The sequence below is a fragment of the Epinephelus moara genome, chromosome 24 (genome assembly GCF_006386435.1).
Source record: "Epinephelus moara isolate mb chromosome 24, YSFRI_EMoa_1.0, whole genome shotgun sequence".
In the NCBI taxonomy this organism is placed as follows: Eukaryota; Metazoa; Chordata; class Actinopteri; order Perciformes; family Serranidae; genus Epinephelus; species Epinephelus moara.
In genome coordinates, this window is record NC_065529.1 from 44,292,284 (window position 1) to 44,308,470 (window position 16,187).

A 16,187-nucleotide genomic window follows, 5' to 3' on the forward strand; every position below is an offset into this window, starting at 1 on the left:
AGGAAAGTCTTAAGTCTAGTCTTAAATGTGGAGACGGTGTCTGCCTCCCGAACCGTAACAGGAAGATGATTCCACAGGAGAGGAGCCTGATAGCTGAAGGCTCTAGCTCCTGATCTACTTTTGGAGACTGCTTTCCACCAGCAGGTTCTTTGGTCTTCATTGTAAGAGGCACCAGTGACCTTCTGACCACAACTCTGAGCAGCTCATCAGTATCTTCACACGCATGTGGTGTTTAAAAAGTTGCACACTTTTAGATTTTAGGGATTACTTTCCAAACAGATTTTATTTTGGGTAACAGATCTTCTCAGGAAAATAAAAAATAGTTAAAACTTTTGAACCTCTCTGTATTGCGAGCAAAGATTGTGATTGTGACTCAGACTTCTACCGTCTGTGGTGTTATTGAACTGATGTTGGAATTGTGCTGAGTTCAGTTTAAATCACAAAATTGTTGTTTGATGACATCTTTTTATTTTGTGTCTGATGTCTTTTATCTCTCTCCCTTTTTTATCTTCTATTATCTCTCCAGACTCTGTCAGGCTGGTGAATGGGACCAGTCTGTGCTCAGGTAGACTGGAGGTGAAGTCTAAGCAGTCGAACCAGAGGTGGTCCTCAGTGTGTGAAGCTGACTTTGACCAGCAGGATGCAGAGGTGGTGTGTAGGGAGCTTGGCTGTGGGCCTCCCTCAGCCCTCCAGGGGTTGCTCTATGGAGAAGTAGAGGCTCCAATGTGGACCAAAGGGTTTCAGTGTGAAGGCAATGAGGCGGCTCTCCTTGACTGTAGAAGCTCAGGCTCAGAGAGAGACACCTGCTCACCTGGCAAAGCTGTTGGACTCACCTGCTCAGGTAGAAGCAGAGCTGCAGCTTTGATTCTGTTCATTTCTGTTCTAATAAAACTCAATTTATTCTTTTACTGATGAGTCTCTTTTTTCTGTTCAGACCCTGTCAGGTTGGTGGGAGGAGACAGTCGCTGTGCAGGAACACTGGAGCTGAAACATAATGGAGACTGGAGACCAATGACTGCTGTTCACGATGTCTGGACCCTAAAGACAGCAGTTATTGTCTGTAGAGAGTTGGACTGTGGCTCTGCTCTTTCTGTAGGATGGAGAGAGGGGTCCTCAGACAGATCTGTGTGGATGACCTCTGGCTGTGATAACTTTAGAACTGCTTTGAGCAAGTGTGTAGTGTCAGATAACTCTTATTCCATCACAGATCTCATCTGCTCAGGTAAGCTCATCAGTGACATCATCTATGACAGGAATTCAGCCAGGCTGACTCACATATGAAAATGTTTACACCTGGTATGAACATGTTTTTCGGTGATCTGGACACCAGTGAACAGCTGAGACACATCGCTGTTCACACCTATGTCTGTTACTTGTCTTCAGCTGACCACATGTGTTCAAATTTTGTTATTGCTTACGCCACTTACACTAGAAGATCAAAGGGCCCTGTGCACAACTATTAAGTCCATGCTTGCTAACCGCTCGCTAGTCAAGTTAACAGTTGTGTCTGTGCAACTGCAGATGTCGCTTTCAGCAGAATTCAACATGTCTCCGTCGATAGGACAAAACAATGGATGGTCACACAACACTTTGCCCAACTCGTCATGAAATGGGCGTAGAGAGCGTTACAGTGCTGTCACCAAAATTACCACCACATCCTGTACTGAAGTAGTCCTTGTTAAGGGACACATCAGGAGACATAATTGTGTACACTACAAAAGATTTGTGGTCAAATGTGTCCCTGAACACCTCAGCGAGTGGTTTGAGTGATCGGATCACTACGTGTCCTGGTGGTTGTTTACGCTTGTATTATAGCACTGTCCACTTGTAACTGGATCACCAACAGGCTCACACATGCACCAACTAGAATGGCAGCAGACTGTCTCCAGCAGCTGGCCTCAGTAAATTTGCTGCCGAATGCACCAAGATATATTTCTGTATGGAAAAAATACTTGTCTGCTGCTTTGGGAGTCCCCTGGGCCAGAACACGTTGAAAGTATTCAAAATGGATAACAATTGTAAGAGTGTATTAAATGTGAATGTGATGGCAAAATAGCTGCAGTCTGTAGTTATAAAGATGTGTTGTGTTGTTAATGAACTGATGTTGAAATTGTTCCGAGTCCAGGTTGAATCACTTATTTGTTGTTTGATGACATCTTTTTATTTTGCGTTTGGTGTCTTTTATCTCTCTCTATTTTATCTTCTATTATCTCTTCAGACTTTGTCAGGCTGGTGAATGGGACCAGTCTGTGCTCAGGTAGACTGGAAGTGAAGTCTAACCAATCTAACCATAGGTGGTCCTCAGTGTGTGAAACTGACTTTGACCAGCAGGATGCAGAGGTGGTGTGTAGGGAGCTTAGCTGTGGGCCTCCTTTAGTCCTCCAGGGGGGACTCTATGGAGAAATGGAGACTCCAATGTGGACCAAAGAGTTCCAGTGTGAAGGCAATGAGTCTGCTCTCCTTGACTGTAGAAGCTCAGGCTCAGAGAGAGACACCTGCTCACCTGGCAAAGCTGTTGGACTCACCTGCTCAGGTAGAAGCAGAGCTGCAGCTTTGGTTCTGTTCATTTCTGTTCTAATGAAACTCACTGTATATTTAAAGAGATGACTGTTTCTGTTCAGAGCCTGTCAGGTTGGTGGGAGGAGACAGTCGCTGTGGAGGAACACTGGAGGTTAAACATCAGGGAGACTGGAGACCAGTGGGTAAAAATTCAATTAACTGGTCCCTGGACGAAGCAGCAGTTGCATGTAGAGAGCTGGACTGTGGCTCTGCTGTTTCTGCGGGACTGAGAGAAGAGTCTTCACGCAGACCTGTGTGGGAAATCAACTCTAACTGTGTCCTTTCTGGATTTTCTCTGAGGGAGTGTGTAGAGTCAAGTTCCTCTTCCTCCATGGCAGATCTCACCTGTTTAGGTAAGCCCATCTATGACACCATCTATGACAGTAATGCATGCCCACCATCAGAGGGGTCAAAGGGTACAGATGGCCCCAGCCCAAGGCCAAGGGGGGGCCCATGAAAAGGTCATCGGTTGGCCCTTGAATGGAATCAAGTGCAACGATTTACTTACAGACTTAAATCACTGGCAATGCAAGTTATATGTACTTCCATGATAAATAAATGTATTGTTATCATTAAAACTCATTTCAGCGTGCCATTTGATACCCCCACTCCCGCAGGTAATTTAAAATGGTGCAGTCCATCTGACAGCGAGGGTCAGATGCACAGAACACACAAGTACTGCTAATTTGAATATGAGGCGAACAGATTGAGCCTGACTGACTAAGTCAGAATGCCTCACCAAAAATCAGGGGCTCAAAAAAGAAATGCCAGAGCACAGAGAGCACTAGCTAATGAAAGGAGTGGAGAGGCGATGACCAAATGCCTAGCAAAAAAAAAAGAAGTGAAGAAGCACCAGGTATGACAGGCGAAGCTGATGGTGAGAATTGAGACAGACTAATATTAGCAAATAAAACCTTCTGTATCAGGCTCAGTTTTAAGGCTATAGTGAACAGTATGACAGGTGTCATATTAAAGTAGAGGACCTAAGGCATCCATTGATACCAACCATGTTATGCTATCTTGTCGGAGAGGGGGATAAATAACGCTCCAAAGTTATATGCTAAATTTTGGCGAAGGAAAAAGGAACATTTCCATTTTTCAAAATGGTGTATTTAAATATTTCTGCATACTGGGGTCCCTAAACAATCTTTATATTGCATAAATTGGGTATAACTGGAGAAGTGAGCGTTGACAGCGATGTGCTCTTTATACTATTTCAGTTCTGCACATAATCTGGCTATCTTACCATATTTGAAATAAATGTATCAGTAAAAGTCATGAGAAGTATTTAAGCCAATGTAATGAAGTACAAGGCCATATATTTTATTGTAAATGTACTCAATAAGACTTAAAGGTAATCTGCATTAATTGAAGATAATTACACTTACAATTACATTTTATTGAAAAAAATACTCAAGTATTTGCAACAGAGTAAATTTAACACATTACTACCAACCACTGATTAGAATTGTGCTGAGTCAAGTTTAAATCACTGATTTGTTGTTTGATGACATCTTTTTATTTTGTTTCTCGTGTCTTTTTATCTTCTTATCTATTTTATCTTCTGTTATCTCTCCAGACTCTGTCAGGCTGGTGAATGGGATCAGTCTGTGCTCAGGCAGGCTGGAGGTTAGATCTAACCAGTGGTGGTCCTCAGTGTGTGAAGCTGACTTTGACCAGCAGGATGCAGAGGTGGTGTGTAGGGAGCTTGGCTGTGAGCCTCCCTCAGCCCTCCAGGGGTTGTTCTATGGAGAAGTAGAGGCTCCAATGTGGACCAAAGGGTTTCAGTGTGAAGGCAATGAGGCGGCTCTCCTGGACTGTAGAAGCTCAGGCTCAGAGAGAGACACCTGCTCACCTGGCAAAGCTGTTGGACTCACCTGCTCAGGTAGAAGAGGAGCTGCAGCTTTGATTTTGTTAATTTCTGTTCTAATGAAACTCACTGTATCCTTTAACTGATGAGTCTCTTGTTTCTGTTCAGAGCCTGTCAGGTTGGTGGGAGGAGACAGCCGCTGTGCAGGAACACTGGAGCTGAACTATCAGGGAGACTGGAGGCCAGTGTCTGATCGTTACGAACACTGGACCCTGAGGGAAGCAGTTGTCGCCTGTGGAGAGTTGGACTGTGGCTCTGCTGTTTCTGTAGGACGGAGAGAGGAATCCTCAGACAGATCTGTGTGGTTAATTTTGCCTCACTGTGTTCAGTCTGGCTTTGCTCTAAGGGAGTGCGCAACACCAAGTTCCTCCTCCTTCATCATAGTTCTCACCTGCTCAGGTAAGCCTATCAGAGCCATCATCTACGACATCATCCATAATAGTAATGTACCCATGGTTTACACACAGATGCAGCAGCTAGAATGGCAACAGACTGTTTCCAGCAGCCATGATGAAGTCTGATGAGCTGCTGCCTCAGTAAATCAGGTGCTGAATGTACCAAGATATACACTCAAAAAAGACTTAAAGGAACATATTTGTAGAATGGCTCACCTGGTCTACTTTAAACGTTAGATGTTGTGCATTGTTTATGTGATTATGAGATTAATTTAACTGTAGAGGGGTTTGTGTTTGAATTGTCTGGAGCATGAATAAGATGCTTAGAGGAGTGTCTGTGTGAACATACAACTATATAAGGAATGGAATTTGTGTTACTTTAATTAGCTATTCATCCAGTCTATGCACAGGATGATGTTTTGTCTATGGATTTTGAGTGTTGAATGTCTCCTGATGGTGTTTGGTGATGTCAGACAGCATTTGGCCAGACTGAGATTGCAAGAGCAGTTCAGTTGCTGGAAAATGGTAAAGGGCTTTTAGTGGTGTCTCCAAGTGTGATCTGCCAATGATGGAGATGTTACCAGGAGACTGGGCAGTACAGCAGGAGACGAGGACAATGCTGTTTGCGTATGACAACACCTGGGGTGCATTTCATCATGCTGATGTGCCCCTCGCATCCCTCACGTGCTTCCTTTCCTCACATCTTAGTTCTGCCCTTGGGAAAAGCAAGCAGAGGAGGCAAGGAAGAGACATGAGGACGGAGGAGTCAAATCTGCAAAATGAGAAATCCTAGGTTGCATGGTGTTAGTCATGAGTGACGACGTGCTGCACAGCTGTATCACCTGTCAAACTGACTAGTACAAATGTCCACAGAACCCCTTATTTAAGAACAACTTCAAAACCTTACAGTATCTTTCATAGATAGATAGATAGATAGATAGATAGGAACATCTCCTCTCAGCCAGTAAAAGTCTTGCATATACAAGGGGCCTTTTCAATTGTATTATAAGATGAAAATAAACAAAAAACAAACTGCTGCTTTGTGTGATGCCATAACACTTGTTAGATTTATCACACACAAGGTGACAAAGCATTATATTGCATCTCACCATGTAACTGTGTCATGTTCTGTTATCTGTAGATCCCTATCACGACACTATAAAGTAAGGGCTGTGTGAATAAAGAATCATGTGGAGGTGTGGCATTATACATCATGGAAGACAGTAGTCATGGCACTCGATAAAAGACTTCAGTGTACCTTGCTCTGAGCTCCTCCAGTAGACTCCTCTCTCCTCTTCATGATGGTGGAAGGCGGACAATTCCTGCTTCATGGTTGGAGAGAGGAGGCGAGGGAGCATATGTTAGCGTGATGAAAAAACCCCCTAGATAAGACCATTATCTCATCACCTTGGCTCTATTCTTGGAAATTGACTTCCACTGTGCTACTGTAGTTGACTTATTCAACTAGATTGTTAGAAACAGAATAGACTCCATGATGATGGTATGAGAACCAGATGACCAGTCAAAGGCCGTCTTCTCACTGCAGAATATCGTACAGCATGATTGAATTTGCACATGAACGTCAGAGCTGGCAACTCTGTCAGTGGAAGCAGTTACTCTTCACAGACAACAGCAGGTTTACTGTTTCAACTGATGATAGGCATGTTAGAGTTTGGAGATGCCAGAGAGAGCGGCATGCTGACTGCAACAGTGTGGAAGTTGATAGCTACTGTGAGGTTCTGTCATGGTTTGGGCCTGAGTGTGTTTGGGTGGTCATACGGAGTAGACATGTTTGGTAGAGGTGGTAAGATACTGCAATGAAATCCTGGTGCCTATTGTCAGACCATTTGCAGGCATGTTGGTGACAACTTCCCCTTAATGTAACATTATGACTGTCCCCACAAAGTTCAGGTGTCCTTGAGGACGAAGTTATCTTTGTAAGACTGGCCAACCAGGCCTCCCGACCTAAACCAAATCATGCATATCTGGGACATGCTCTCCAGGCCTGTTAGAGGCAGAGAACATCTTCCAGATTTGTTCATAGACTTCCCAGTGTCTTATTTGCGGAATGGAAGGACATACCCCAAAATGAGATTGTATGGATCATCAAGAGGATTTCACGTCATTGCAAATAGTGTGCTAAAGAGGGTTGCAGGAGTTATTAGAGAATATTTGTGGTGAGATATGTGTCATTCTGACTACAAATGACTTGGGCCTTAGTATATTTCATTCTGTATCTGATGCGTGTTTTTGCATGACTGCCCCCTAAGGGTCAATTTGTGTTAATGTTTCATTATTTCTTTGATATTGTCTCGAATTGAACAAATGCAACCACGCACTATGTTATTTTAGCCATACCATTTTGGTAATTAATATATTATTTAAGATAAATCTGTTACTTTTGCTACAATTTTTATGTCAAAACATCAATGAACACCACTGACCACTCGGTGAGTTACATGGCTTTGAAGACAAACGTTTAGGGTGGGTTTAGGACAGATTCACACATGTCCATAGGCAGCACTGTTAAGCCAGGCAGAGGAAAGTCAAATTCTCTGAAAAGGAGCAATCATCACAATTTTAGTCTTAACCACTCTATTTCATCATACAACCCAGAAATGGGGCTCAAAGTGCAAAATACCGGACTTCTCCTTTAAGGACATGCATCACTCAACAACCAATCTAGTGGCGGTGTAGATGGTGTTATACTATCATTCCTGTTTGGTCCTTGGAGTGATGATTGGTGTGATCAGCTAGCGTTTCAGTGGGTAGCCACTGTCAGAGAGTAGTAGCCCATTGATTCTGCCAGCACCAAAGTCCTAATACAAGGCACTGTCCCAAAGGATGTGTGCATCGTGGGTAGATCCAGGCCACCTTGCCACCAAATTAAAGATGGAATAATATGCATTGCAAGCAATTCGACCATTGATAAAATGGTATTCCTTGCGGTTGACATTCAGATACTCATGTTCACATGGTGTCTGGATCCGTATATGAGCACCACTGATGCACCCCACAATGCCAGGAATGCTGGAGGCAGAATCGCCATTTCATTACTACTGACTCCACTTCATTTGGCAGATGGGCGTAAATGCCCAAGGCAGTGGCTCAGTGCCAGTGACATTTTGGAAAGCACCATTTGCATAAAAACGTTAACAGCTGCAATGCCGATGACAGTGCTGCGTTAGGGTCAGATACAAACTGCAAGTCCGGTGACAGCTCTTCAAGAAGTTCAAAGAGATCTCTCAGACAGAATCGAAACCTCTCAATCAGCTCCTCGTTGTTGTTTATGTCCAATGAATTGTTTCTGTGTGTAATAACTCTCTCTTGTCTAAATTCCTGCTCGTTGTAGAGTCTATATGAGAGATGCGCCATTGTTTCAAGCTGTTACTGTGAGTTGTTGCCATAGAAACAGAATAGATTTTTGACTTTACGCTTGCTACTGACTAGGCGTGAGATTTATCTCTCTCTATTTTATCTTCTATTATCTCTCCAGACTCTGTTAGGCTGGTGAATGGGACCAGTCTGTGCTCAGGTAGACTGGAGGTGAAGTCTAACCAGTCTAAGCAGTCTAACCAGAGGTGGTCCTCAGTGTGTGATGCTGACTTTGACCAGCAGGATGCAGAGGTGGTGTGTAGGGAGCTTGGCTGTGGGCCTCCTTCAGTCCTCCAGGGGGGAATCTATGGAGAAGAGGAGGCTCCAATGTGGACCAGAGAGTTTCATTGTGAAGGCAATGAGTCTGCTGTCCTGGACTGTAGAAGCTCAGGCTCAGAGAGAGACACCTGCTCACCTGGCAAAGCTGTTGGACTCACCTGCTCAGGTAGAAGAGGAGCTGCAGCTCTGATTCTGTTCATTTCTGTTCTAATGAAACTCACTTTATTCTTTTACTGATGACTCTCTTGTTTCTGTTCAGAGCCTGTCAGGTTGGTGGGAGAAAACAGTCGATGTGCAGGAACACTGGAGCTGGAATATCAGGGAGACTGGAGGCCAATGAAATTTTTTATTGATGTTTTTTCTGTGGAGCCAGCAGTTGCTGCCTGTAAAGAACTGGGCTGTGGCTCTGCGCTTTCTGCAGGACGGGTAGAGTCCTCAGACAGATCTGTATGGAATCTCAACTCTGACTGTGTTCTCTCTGGATTTGCTTTGAGGGAGTGTGCTTCATCAAGTTCCTCTTCCTTTGTTTGGAATCTCATCTGCTCAGGTAGGCCTATCAGTGACATAATTTATGACATCATCTATGACAGTAATGTTTTCAGTGTGTTTCTGTTGGAGTAAGCTGAAAAGTTATCAAGGGCAATGACATCCTATAGTGCCTAAAGACAAGCAGACAGACAGACCTGTGACATCACATGCTTTTTCAGGGTCCATTTTGTTGAACAGAGGTTGAATGCAACCTCTCACCATCTCTTTGTTTACAGACCTGCTGCTTCAGCCCAACATCTCTGTGTCCTCCTCCATGGGCAGGGTCTCTGAGGCCCAGCAGCAGGAGTTTCAGGTGAACTGGGGCTCGCCCTTAACCATCAGCTGCTCCGTCCAACCACAGTACCCAGAAGGCTACTTCGAGCTCACCTTCACCTCCTCCAACTCAGCACCCAACTACACCGAGCAAGCTGTCAATCACTCTGCCCACTTCCTGTTTTCTGCAGAGTCCGCCCACCAAGGAAACTACAGCTGTGTTTATCACGTCTATGTTTTTTCTCATAGCTTCTCCTCTCAGAGTCGTCTGCTCTCTGTCACTGTCTTAGGTAAGTTGACTGTAGTTTTCCATCCTACATACATGTGGGTTTGGAAAACAGGATTCATCCAAACGGACTGAAAATGATCAGCTGACCCCAGTGTCTATGCATGTTGTTGTTTCTGGAAAAACAGTGAGAATACTGTCATTGATTTGGCCAAAATGTAGCATGTAGTATGCAGTGTGCAAACAAAAGCAAAATCTGCATTATGCCAAAAATACACAGATGTTATGATTTGGAAAAAATCTCCAGTATACATCGGATCATTCTACCTCGCCTACTGTATGCCATAATGCAAAGTGCTTACACCAACCAGCAGCATGGTGGGGGAGAGAGCTCACAACTGTGGGTCCTAAGTTTAAAAAAAAAATTAAATACTACTGTTATTGTGTCTCAAAATGTACTTTTGGCTTTTTAGGCAAGAATTCACTTGTTTACACAACAAATCTGTGGTCAATTTGTCAAGATAGAGCCTACTTGAAAATCCCACTATCGGGATGGCCAGCGTGCCTCGCCAGTGTGCGGTCATTGCTCATGGTACTCCACTGAAAACAGCCTCATCTCAGCAAGTCCTTTTGAAATTTGCTGTTGGCTCTGTTGGTATATCCACTGTAATAGGCAACCTTTGGTTTGAGAGTAGCCGGACCCACTGGATGTATGCTCTGACTATGAGTCTGCCATTGGGCCACTGATTTCAGCCGACATGCTCCCCTTCTTCCACTATCTCCATGTTACTGTTTGTATATGAGCAGCAATAGCAGTAGGAAGAGCAGAAATGGTATCAGTTTAATTTCTAGTGCAGGTTTAGGTACAAGTAATGCCATCAGTATGGTGTTATACTGTATATATAATAATACAATATGATATGAATAGAGTGAATATACTATGGACAAGATATGTACAGGAAAAAGACAGTGGTATAAATATGAATACATTATAGGTGAGATATAGTATAGATCGTAGTATGAAGTGTTTGGGTATGAGAGCACATGCAGTGTGACACTAAAAATACATACATCTTGATAGTTTTAAAATGAAAAGAGGTAGGGTTGTCCTTTATATCATATTTTGTTTAATTGTAATTATACATAACAGAGAAGATAACCAGAATAAACACATACTGCGAGACGAGCTGAGATGTTGTCTGGCATACTGCAAAATAAATCGATTCAGCAGTTTCGTACTGCATACCACTATGAAAAGCAGCATGTAGGACATACTGCATACTGCATTTGTTGGTACTGTAGTATGTAGTAGGTGGTTCCGAATACAGCCAGTGTCTATGGTGTGTTATTAAGGTGTGGGCCTGCCTGTGTAGGTCAGGTGATTGATTCTGACAGACGTGCTAGAGCTTCTGTGATTGGTCATACAAGAAGGTGCTTCCTTTAGTTTACTAGCGAATCAGACACTAGCTGTTTCCACACCATTCTGGTTTGTCCTCCTCCCTAGCAGCACAGGAGGTCTATACAATTAGCACAGTTGGCACTGAAGATTGGTGTCACCAATTCAGTATCTGACCAAAGTAACCTTTTCTGTTCCTGAGTTATAACGTTGAATCATAGCCAGTATTTTTGCAGAACATTATGATATCGCAGTGCATTTGACCTTTGACCTTTTGGATATACCACATCATCACTTCATCATTATCCCCTTACGGCGTTCTTGAGATATCATGTCCACAAGAATGAGCCAGACGAGGTCACAGTGACCTTGACCTTTGACCCATGTCCACCAAAATCTAATCAGTTCATTTTTATGTCCAAGTGGACGTTTGTGCCAAACTTGAAGAGATTGTCTCAAGGTGTTCTTGAGTTATTGTTTTCACAAGAATGGGACAGAAGGACAACCCAAAAACATAATGCCCCCAGCCACAGCTATCGCCGGTGCAGAGGCATAAAAAGGAGAAACATCAGGAGGATCACCAGAGGAGAGACTCCTCTTCAGAAAAGACAGACAGGCCATACTTTCCTGAGTGCACATATGGACCAGCAATAATGAACAAACACAATGATATTAAGTACATCAAGTGCAAACATTTAATATGGACTGAATATAAAGTGTAATAACAGATAAATCTGTGATTTCAGGTCACTACAGTTTGTGTTTCATGGACTCATGATGTTGTGTGATTTGATGTGATTGCTGTCTGTGTGTCTCAGGATTGAATCCAAAACTTTATATTATTGGAGCGGTTGTCCCGCCGCTGATTCTGCTGTTGGTGATTGTTGCCCTTTGCTTCTACTGTAAGGTAATTATACACGTCTGTTGTTTAGACCACTGACTGAAATGAGGTACTCAGTCTGTGTTTATTCCAATGAAGAGAGGAGTAAGGCAGGAAGTCACATATGCATGCTGTCATGTTTTACAGGCCCGCAGGGGATAGACAACGGGCACACAGTAGAAAACTGAGCTGGATTATCATTCTGTGGGTGTTTCTGCAGCTGAAGGAGCTCAGGAAGCAGAGTAGCACCTCCAAGGAGCCCATCCCACATCCAGTAGATTTCAATATGCATGTTTCATTTCAACAAGAATTTTGTAATTTGAGATTTTTTTTCATTTCACGAGAATTTTAATTCATTTTGTAATCAAGTATGCCTAATTTACTTAATTTTGTAACAAAGGGTTCTGCTTATTTTCATGGTTAAGTATTTTGCTTATTTCATAAGAATTTTGAATCTTAATTTTGTACTGAATGAGTTTTATTTTTTCAAAGGAGTTGTGTTTATTTTTGTAATCATGAACATTGCTTATTTTTGTGATAACTAATTTTGTAAAAAATTGTTCTTAAGCAATTATTTACTTTTGTGCTGAATGATTTTGCTTATTTTTAGAATTAAGGAATTGTCATATTTCATAAGAATTTTATTGATTCTTTTTCATTTATCCCTTTATTACTCCATGAATAGAAAATACTGTCAGCAGCCATAAAATAAAAACAATGTTTAGGAACAACATGTTCTGTAAATGATATGAATGTTGTATGGAAAAACCCTTTGTAAAAACCCTCAGAATAAAAACCCTCTTATCACCTTATTACACAATGAAAATAAATAAATGAATTAATACAAGGAAAACTGGCGTCTTATATCCAGACAGGGCCACCTGAATGTGTTGTGTGCATTGTGCAATGGTGTGTCAAAAAAAGAACAACTTAGCATAAATCTGCAGAGTCTGTTAAATATTGAGGGGATGAAAATCTGTTTTAAACGCATTCTGATAAACAATGTCAGCATAGTCCATTATAAGTAGTACAAACTGTAAAACAAGTTTCTTTCTGACATTAAATGTACAACAATATCTGGAGCGATACAGAACACTGCAACCAAAATGGACTTTTTTTATGCATGATCAATATGTGATTTAAAAGTAAGTTCAGAGTCACACATCTGGATATATATATATATTTTTTTTTTTGGAAAGCTCTACATTCATTGCAAGTTGAAACCAATGAGTCTGATTTGGATTTGAGGTTCTGTTTTACACCAAGATGCACTGAGTAGATTTTTGATTTATGTTAACTGACGGGTTTGTAGTATACTGAAATCAGATTTTAGGACCTCTTGAATTTGTGATATAAAGGCTTTTGATGTATATATAATAGTGTCATTTGCATATAGTAGTATAGTATAGTTAACTAGAAAAAAGAGTTGGAGGTCATTAATAAAAAAAAAGAGAAAATGGTCCTAAAGTAGAACCTTGAGGCACACCTCCATGCTGGGTAAGCAAGTCTGATTTAGACCCTTTTACACATTGATTTCTGTGGTGAACATGCACATTAAACTGCAACAATGTATGTTTGGAAAGCTCAACAGCATAAAGCTTTTCCCAAAGAAGATAGTGATCAATCAGACCCAAAGCCTTGGTGTAATCAACACATATTGCTCCTGTGAGATGATGGCAATCAGGGGCAGAGAAAACATCGTTAGAGAAAGGAGGAGTAGTTGTGGGAAAAGTTGGATGTGATATTTAGATAGATTTTTATGATTAACTTATTGTGCTAATGGATTTCTAAATTGATTACTAATTTCTGAAGATTAATTTTCCACAATCTTGAGATCAATGTGTAGTTACAAAAAATTTTGGCTGTAAAATCCTCATTGACTGTCCTTAAGTGTTAAAATACATGCAAACAGCTTCTCAGTTAAAGTCTGTGTGTGTCATTATCCCGATCACAAAATAACAACTTTCTTGCGTCCCAGTGCAGATTCACTCATTCACTCACATATATAGTAACTAGCATGCACTAGGGTCTGCCTTAATAGGGTGCCTTTGCCTTACGCCACTGCCAATGAATATCAGAAAAATGGGAGTTCCACACGAATTTCCCCCCATGAAGTTATTATTCTTATTCATTCATTAATTAATTTGTGACTTTTAATATTTACAGTAGGTTCCAAGTCCTGTAGCACTTTGATAACCGTTTGATTGTCTTGAAAGGTGACAGGAAAGATTTAAATCTGATGAATCCTCATAGAAAGCTGAGCTTCAACACCTTGAAAGTCTACATGAAAAAATATATTCCTGTCAATACAATGTTGCAAAAATAGCGATTTGTTTTTTCTGGTTATGTATTTGTTGCATTGTGGGGAGAGAAACTGTGGCTAAAGCATAAATAATTTTTCGGCCGTAAGAAACTGTTGGTGAGCGGAAATTAAAAAATAGCTCACTTTCACTGCCGGAACTTTAACAGCGTGACACAAACTGCGGAAGTGAACAATACAACCGCTAGCTGCGTTAGCTCCATGGACTAACAGGAATCGTAAAAAGACGATGGTATAGTTGGTACGTAGATAAATACCTCAACAATGTGTTCAGTTGAGTCTTTGAGAGAGTTTGTCAACGAGCGACTAACTGCTGCTGCTGAAGAAATATTGGGAGTTTTTAAAAGAACCATCGTCGAGTACGAGGAAGAGATCGATCGTCAGCGCAGACTGTTGGATATCGTTTTGAAGCCTGAAATAAAGTTACACAGGACAGGTGGGTGAAAGCTAATTGAAGTAATTTACTGGCATGTGTGTATATTTGCTGTAGCATGACATTAGTATGCTGTTGGTGTTGTTGTGTGTCCCTCCAGAGCTCCCACAGCAACATGTGTGTAAGGAGGAGGAGGTTGTCCCTGAGCAGCAGCTCTGTATTGAGGAGAGGAAGTCCAGTGTGGACCAAGAGGAGCCAGAGCCTCCACAGATTAAAGAGGAAGAGGAGGAAGTGTGCAGCAGTCAGGAGGGAGAGCAGCTTGTAGTGAAGCAGAAGACTGATGGCTTTATGTTGACTCCTGCTGATGAGGAAAGTGAGCACAGTGAAGATCAGACTCTGGACTTCATTCATGATGACACTCAAAGTGCAGCAGAGAAAGAGTCTGTCGTCAACATACCAGTTATAACCTATTTTATATTCAAACCAAACAGTGATCATCAGCTCTTCTCTCACCGCTCTCATGTAGCTGAGAGCCAAGATCAGAAAGGAGGACATCATGAAAACAACAGCAACACAGATGAAAAATCTCACAAATGTGACACGTGTGGAAAAGCTTTTCTGTACAGGTATAACTTAAATATACACCAGAGAATCCACACAGGTGAGAAGCCATTTACGTGCAAAACATGGGGGAGAGCTTTCAGACAGACTAGTCATTTGACAGCCCACATGAGAATTCACACAGGCGAGAAACCGCACCTTTGCAGGATATGTGGGAAAAGATTCAGCGACATAAGCATGTTGAAAAGGCATTTTAAAATCCACACAGGTGAGACTTTGTAACTTTGCAAGACCTGCAGGAAGAGACATTTGAATGTGTGACAATTGTCAAGGCATATAAGATCTCATACAGACAAGTGGTCTTGTGTTTGTTAAATATGTGGGAGCTGATTCAGTTCTGGTTCATGGTCAAAGCACACAAGAACTGACAGAAGTGAGGTGTTGCATGTTTGTAGCACCTGTGGGAAAAGTTTTACTCAGATCACATACTTGAAAAAACATCTGAGGACCAGTAAACAGGAGAAACCATAGAGCTGAAACTCCTGCGGACACGTGTTCACAATCTAAATGAAATAAAATTGCTCACTGAGAGGAGGTCACAATATGTTGAAGAACTACATTTTGTTAAAATGCCATTTTGTTGAACTAACTCTCAGTTTTACTCATAATCCTGTTGTTCTTTGAAACTGTCTATCTTCCAAATTTTTTTGAAGAATCTCTATTGCACAGTGAGTGCATGATCCCTCAGTAATACATAAGCTGTTTACTAAATTTGGTGCTGTAAGAGTCAAAATCCAAAAAGTAGTTGCCACATTAGCAAAACAATCTATCATGGGGGTCATCCCATTCCAGAGGGGTATTCCAGAAAGCGGGTTTAGTGAAAACTCTGAGTATGTTAACCCTGAAATGAGGAAACTCTGGGTTTTCAATTCCAGAAAGAGAGGTAAATCAAACTCTGAGTCAATCACCATGGCAACTGAGTCTGTGAACCTAACCTGCTTGCTGGTTAGGTTTTTCTCCTTCTCCTCCCTCTTACAGGCTGTTTCATTTCCTCATTCATTCAGTCCGTGTCAAAGCTTGTATCGAAGCGCATTCATTAGCAGAGATTTACCGTCTGTCACAGTCTAAATCCTGCTGGATATTAGTTTGTTA

At 41.8% G+C, this 16,187-nt stretch overlaps 2 protein-coding genes across 3 annotated transcripts in view; both read left to right on the forward strand.

Moving 5' to 3' along the window:
- The window catches only part of LOC126385576 (scavenger receptor cysteine-rich type 1 protein M160-like), a 31,317-nt gene extending 18,745 nt beyond the window's left edge, over positions 1 to 12,572 (forward strand). Inside the window, exons 5-15 of the mRNA XM_050037367.1 lie at positions 527 to 841; positions 935 to 1,222; positions 2,219 to 2,533; positions 2,622 to 2,912; positions 4,139 to 4,444; positions 4,538 to 4,828; positions 8,321 to 8,644; positions 8,738 to 9,025; positions 9,243 to 9,569; positions 11,720 to 11,808; positions 11,929 to 12,572. Of these exons, the coding sequence (XP_049893324.1) occupies positions 527 to 841; positions 935 to 1,222; positions 2,219 to 2,533; positions 2,622 to 2,912; positions 4,139 to 4,444; positions 4,538 to 4,828; positions 8,321 to 8,644; positions 8,738 to 9,025; positions 9,243 to 9,569; positions 11,720 to 11,808; positions 11,929 to 11,943 (2,849 nt within the window). The 3' untranslated portion in view covers positions 11,944 to 12,572. The remainder of the gene's footprint in view (positions 1 to 526; positions 842 to 934; positions 1,223 to 2,218; positions 2,534 to 2,621; positions 2,913 to 4,138; positions 4,445 to 4,537; positions 4,829 to 8,320; positions 8,645 to 8,737; positions 9,026 to 9,242; positions 9,570 to 11,719; positions 11,809 to 11,928) is intronic.
- Positions 12,573 to 14,256: 1,684 nt separating this feature from the next.
- Positions 14,257 to 16,187, forward strand: part of LOC126385584 (zinc finger protein 664-like) — an 11,020-nt gene continuing 9,089 nt past the window's right edge. The window contains exons 1-2 of one of the 2 annotated variants that reach the window (XM_050037381.1): positions 14,257 to 14,537; positions 14,635 to 16,181. In XM_050037381.1, the coding sequence (XP_049893338.1) occupies positions 14,366 to 14,537; positions 14,635 to 15,317 (855 nt within the window). In that variant the 5' untranslated portion in view covers positions 14,257 to 14,365 and the 3' untranslated portion in view covers positions 15,318 to 16,181. Of the gene's footprint in view, positions 14,538 to 14,634; positions 16,182 to 16,187 lie in introns of those variants that run through there. The other variant, XM_050037380.1, reaches the window with a different exon arrangement.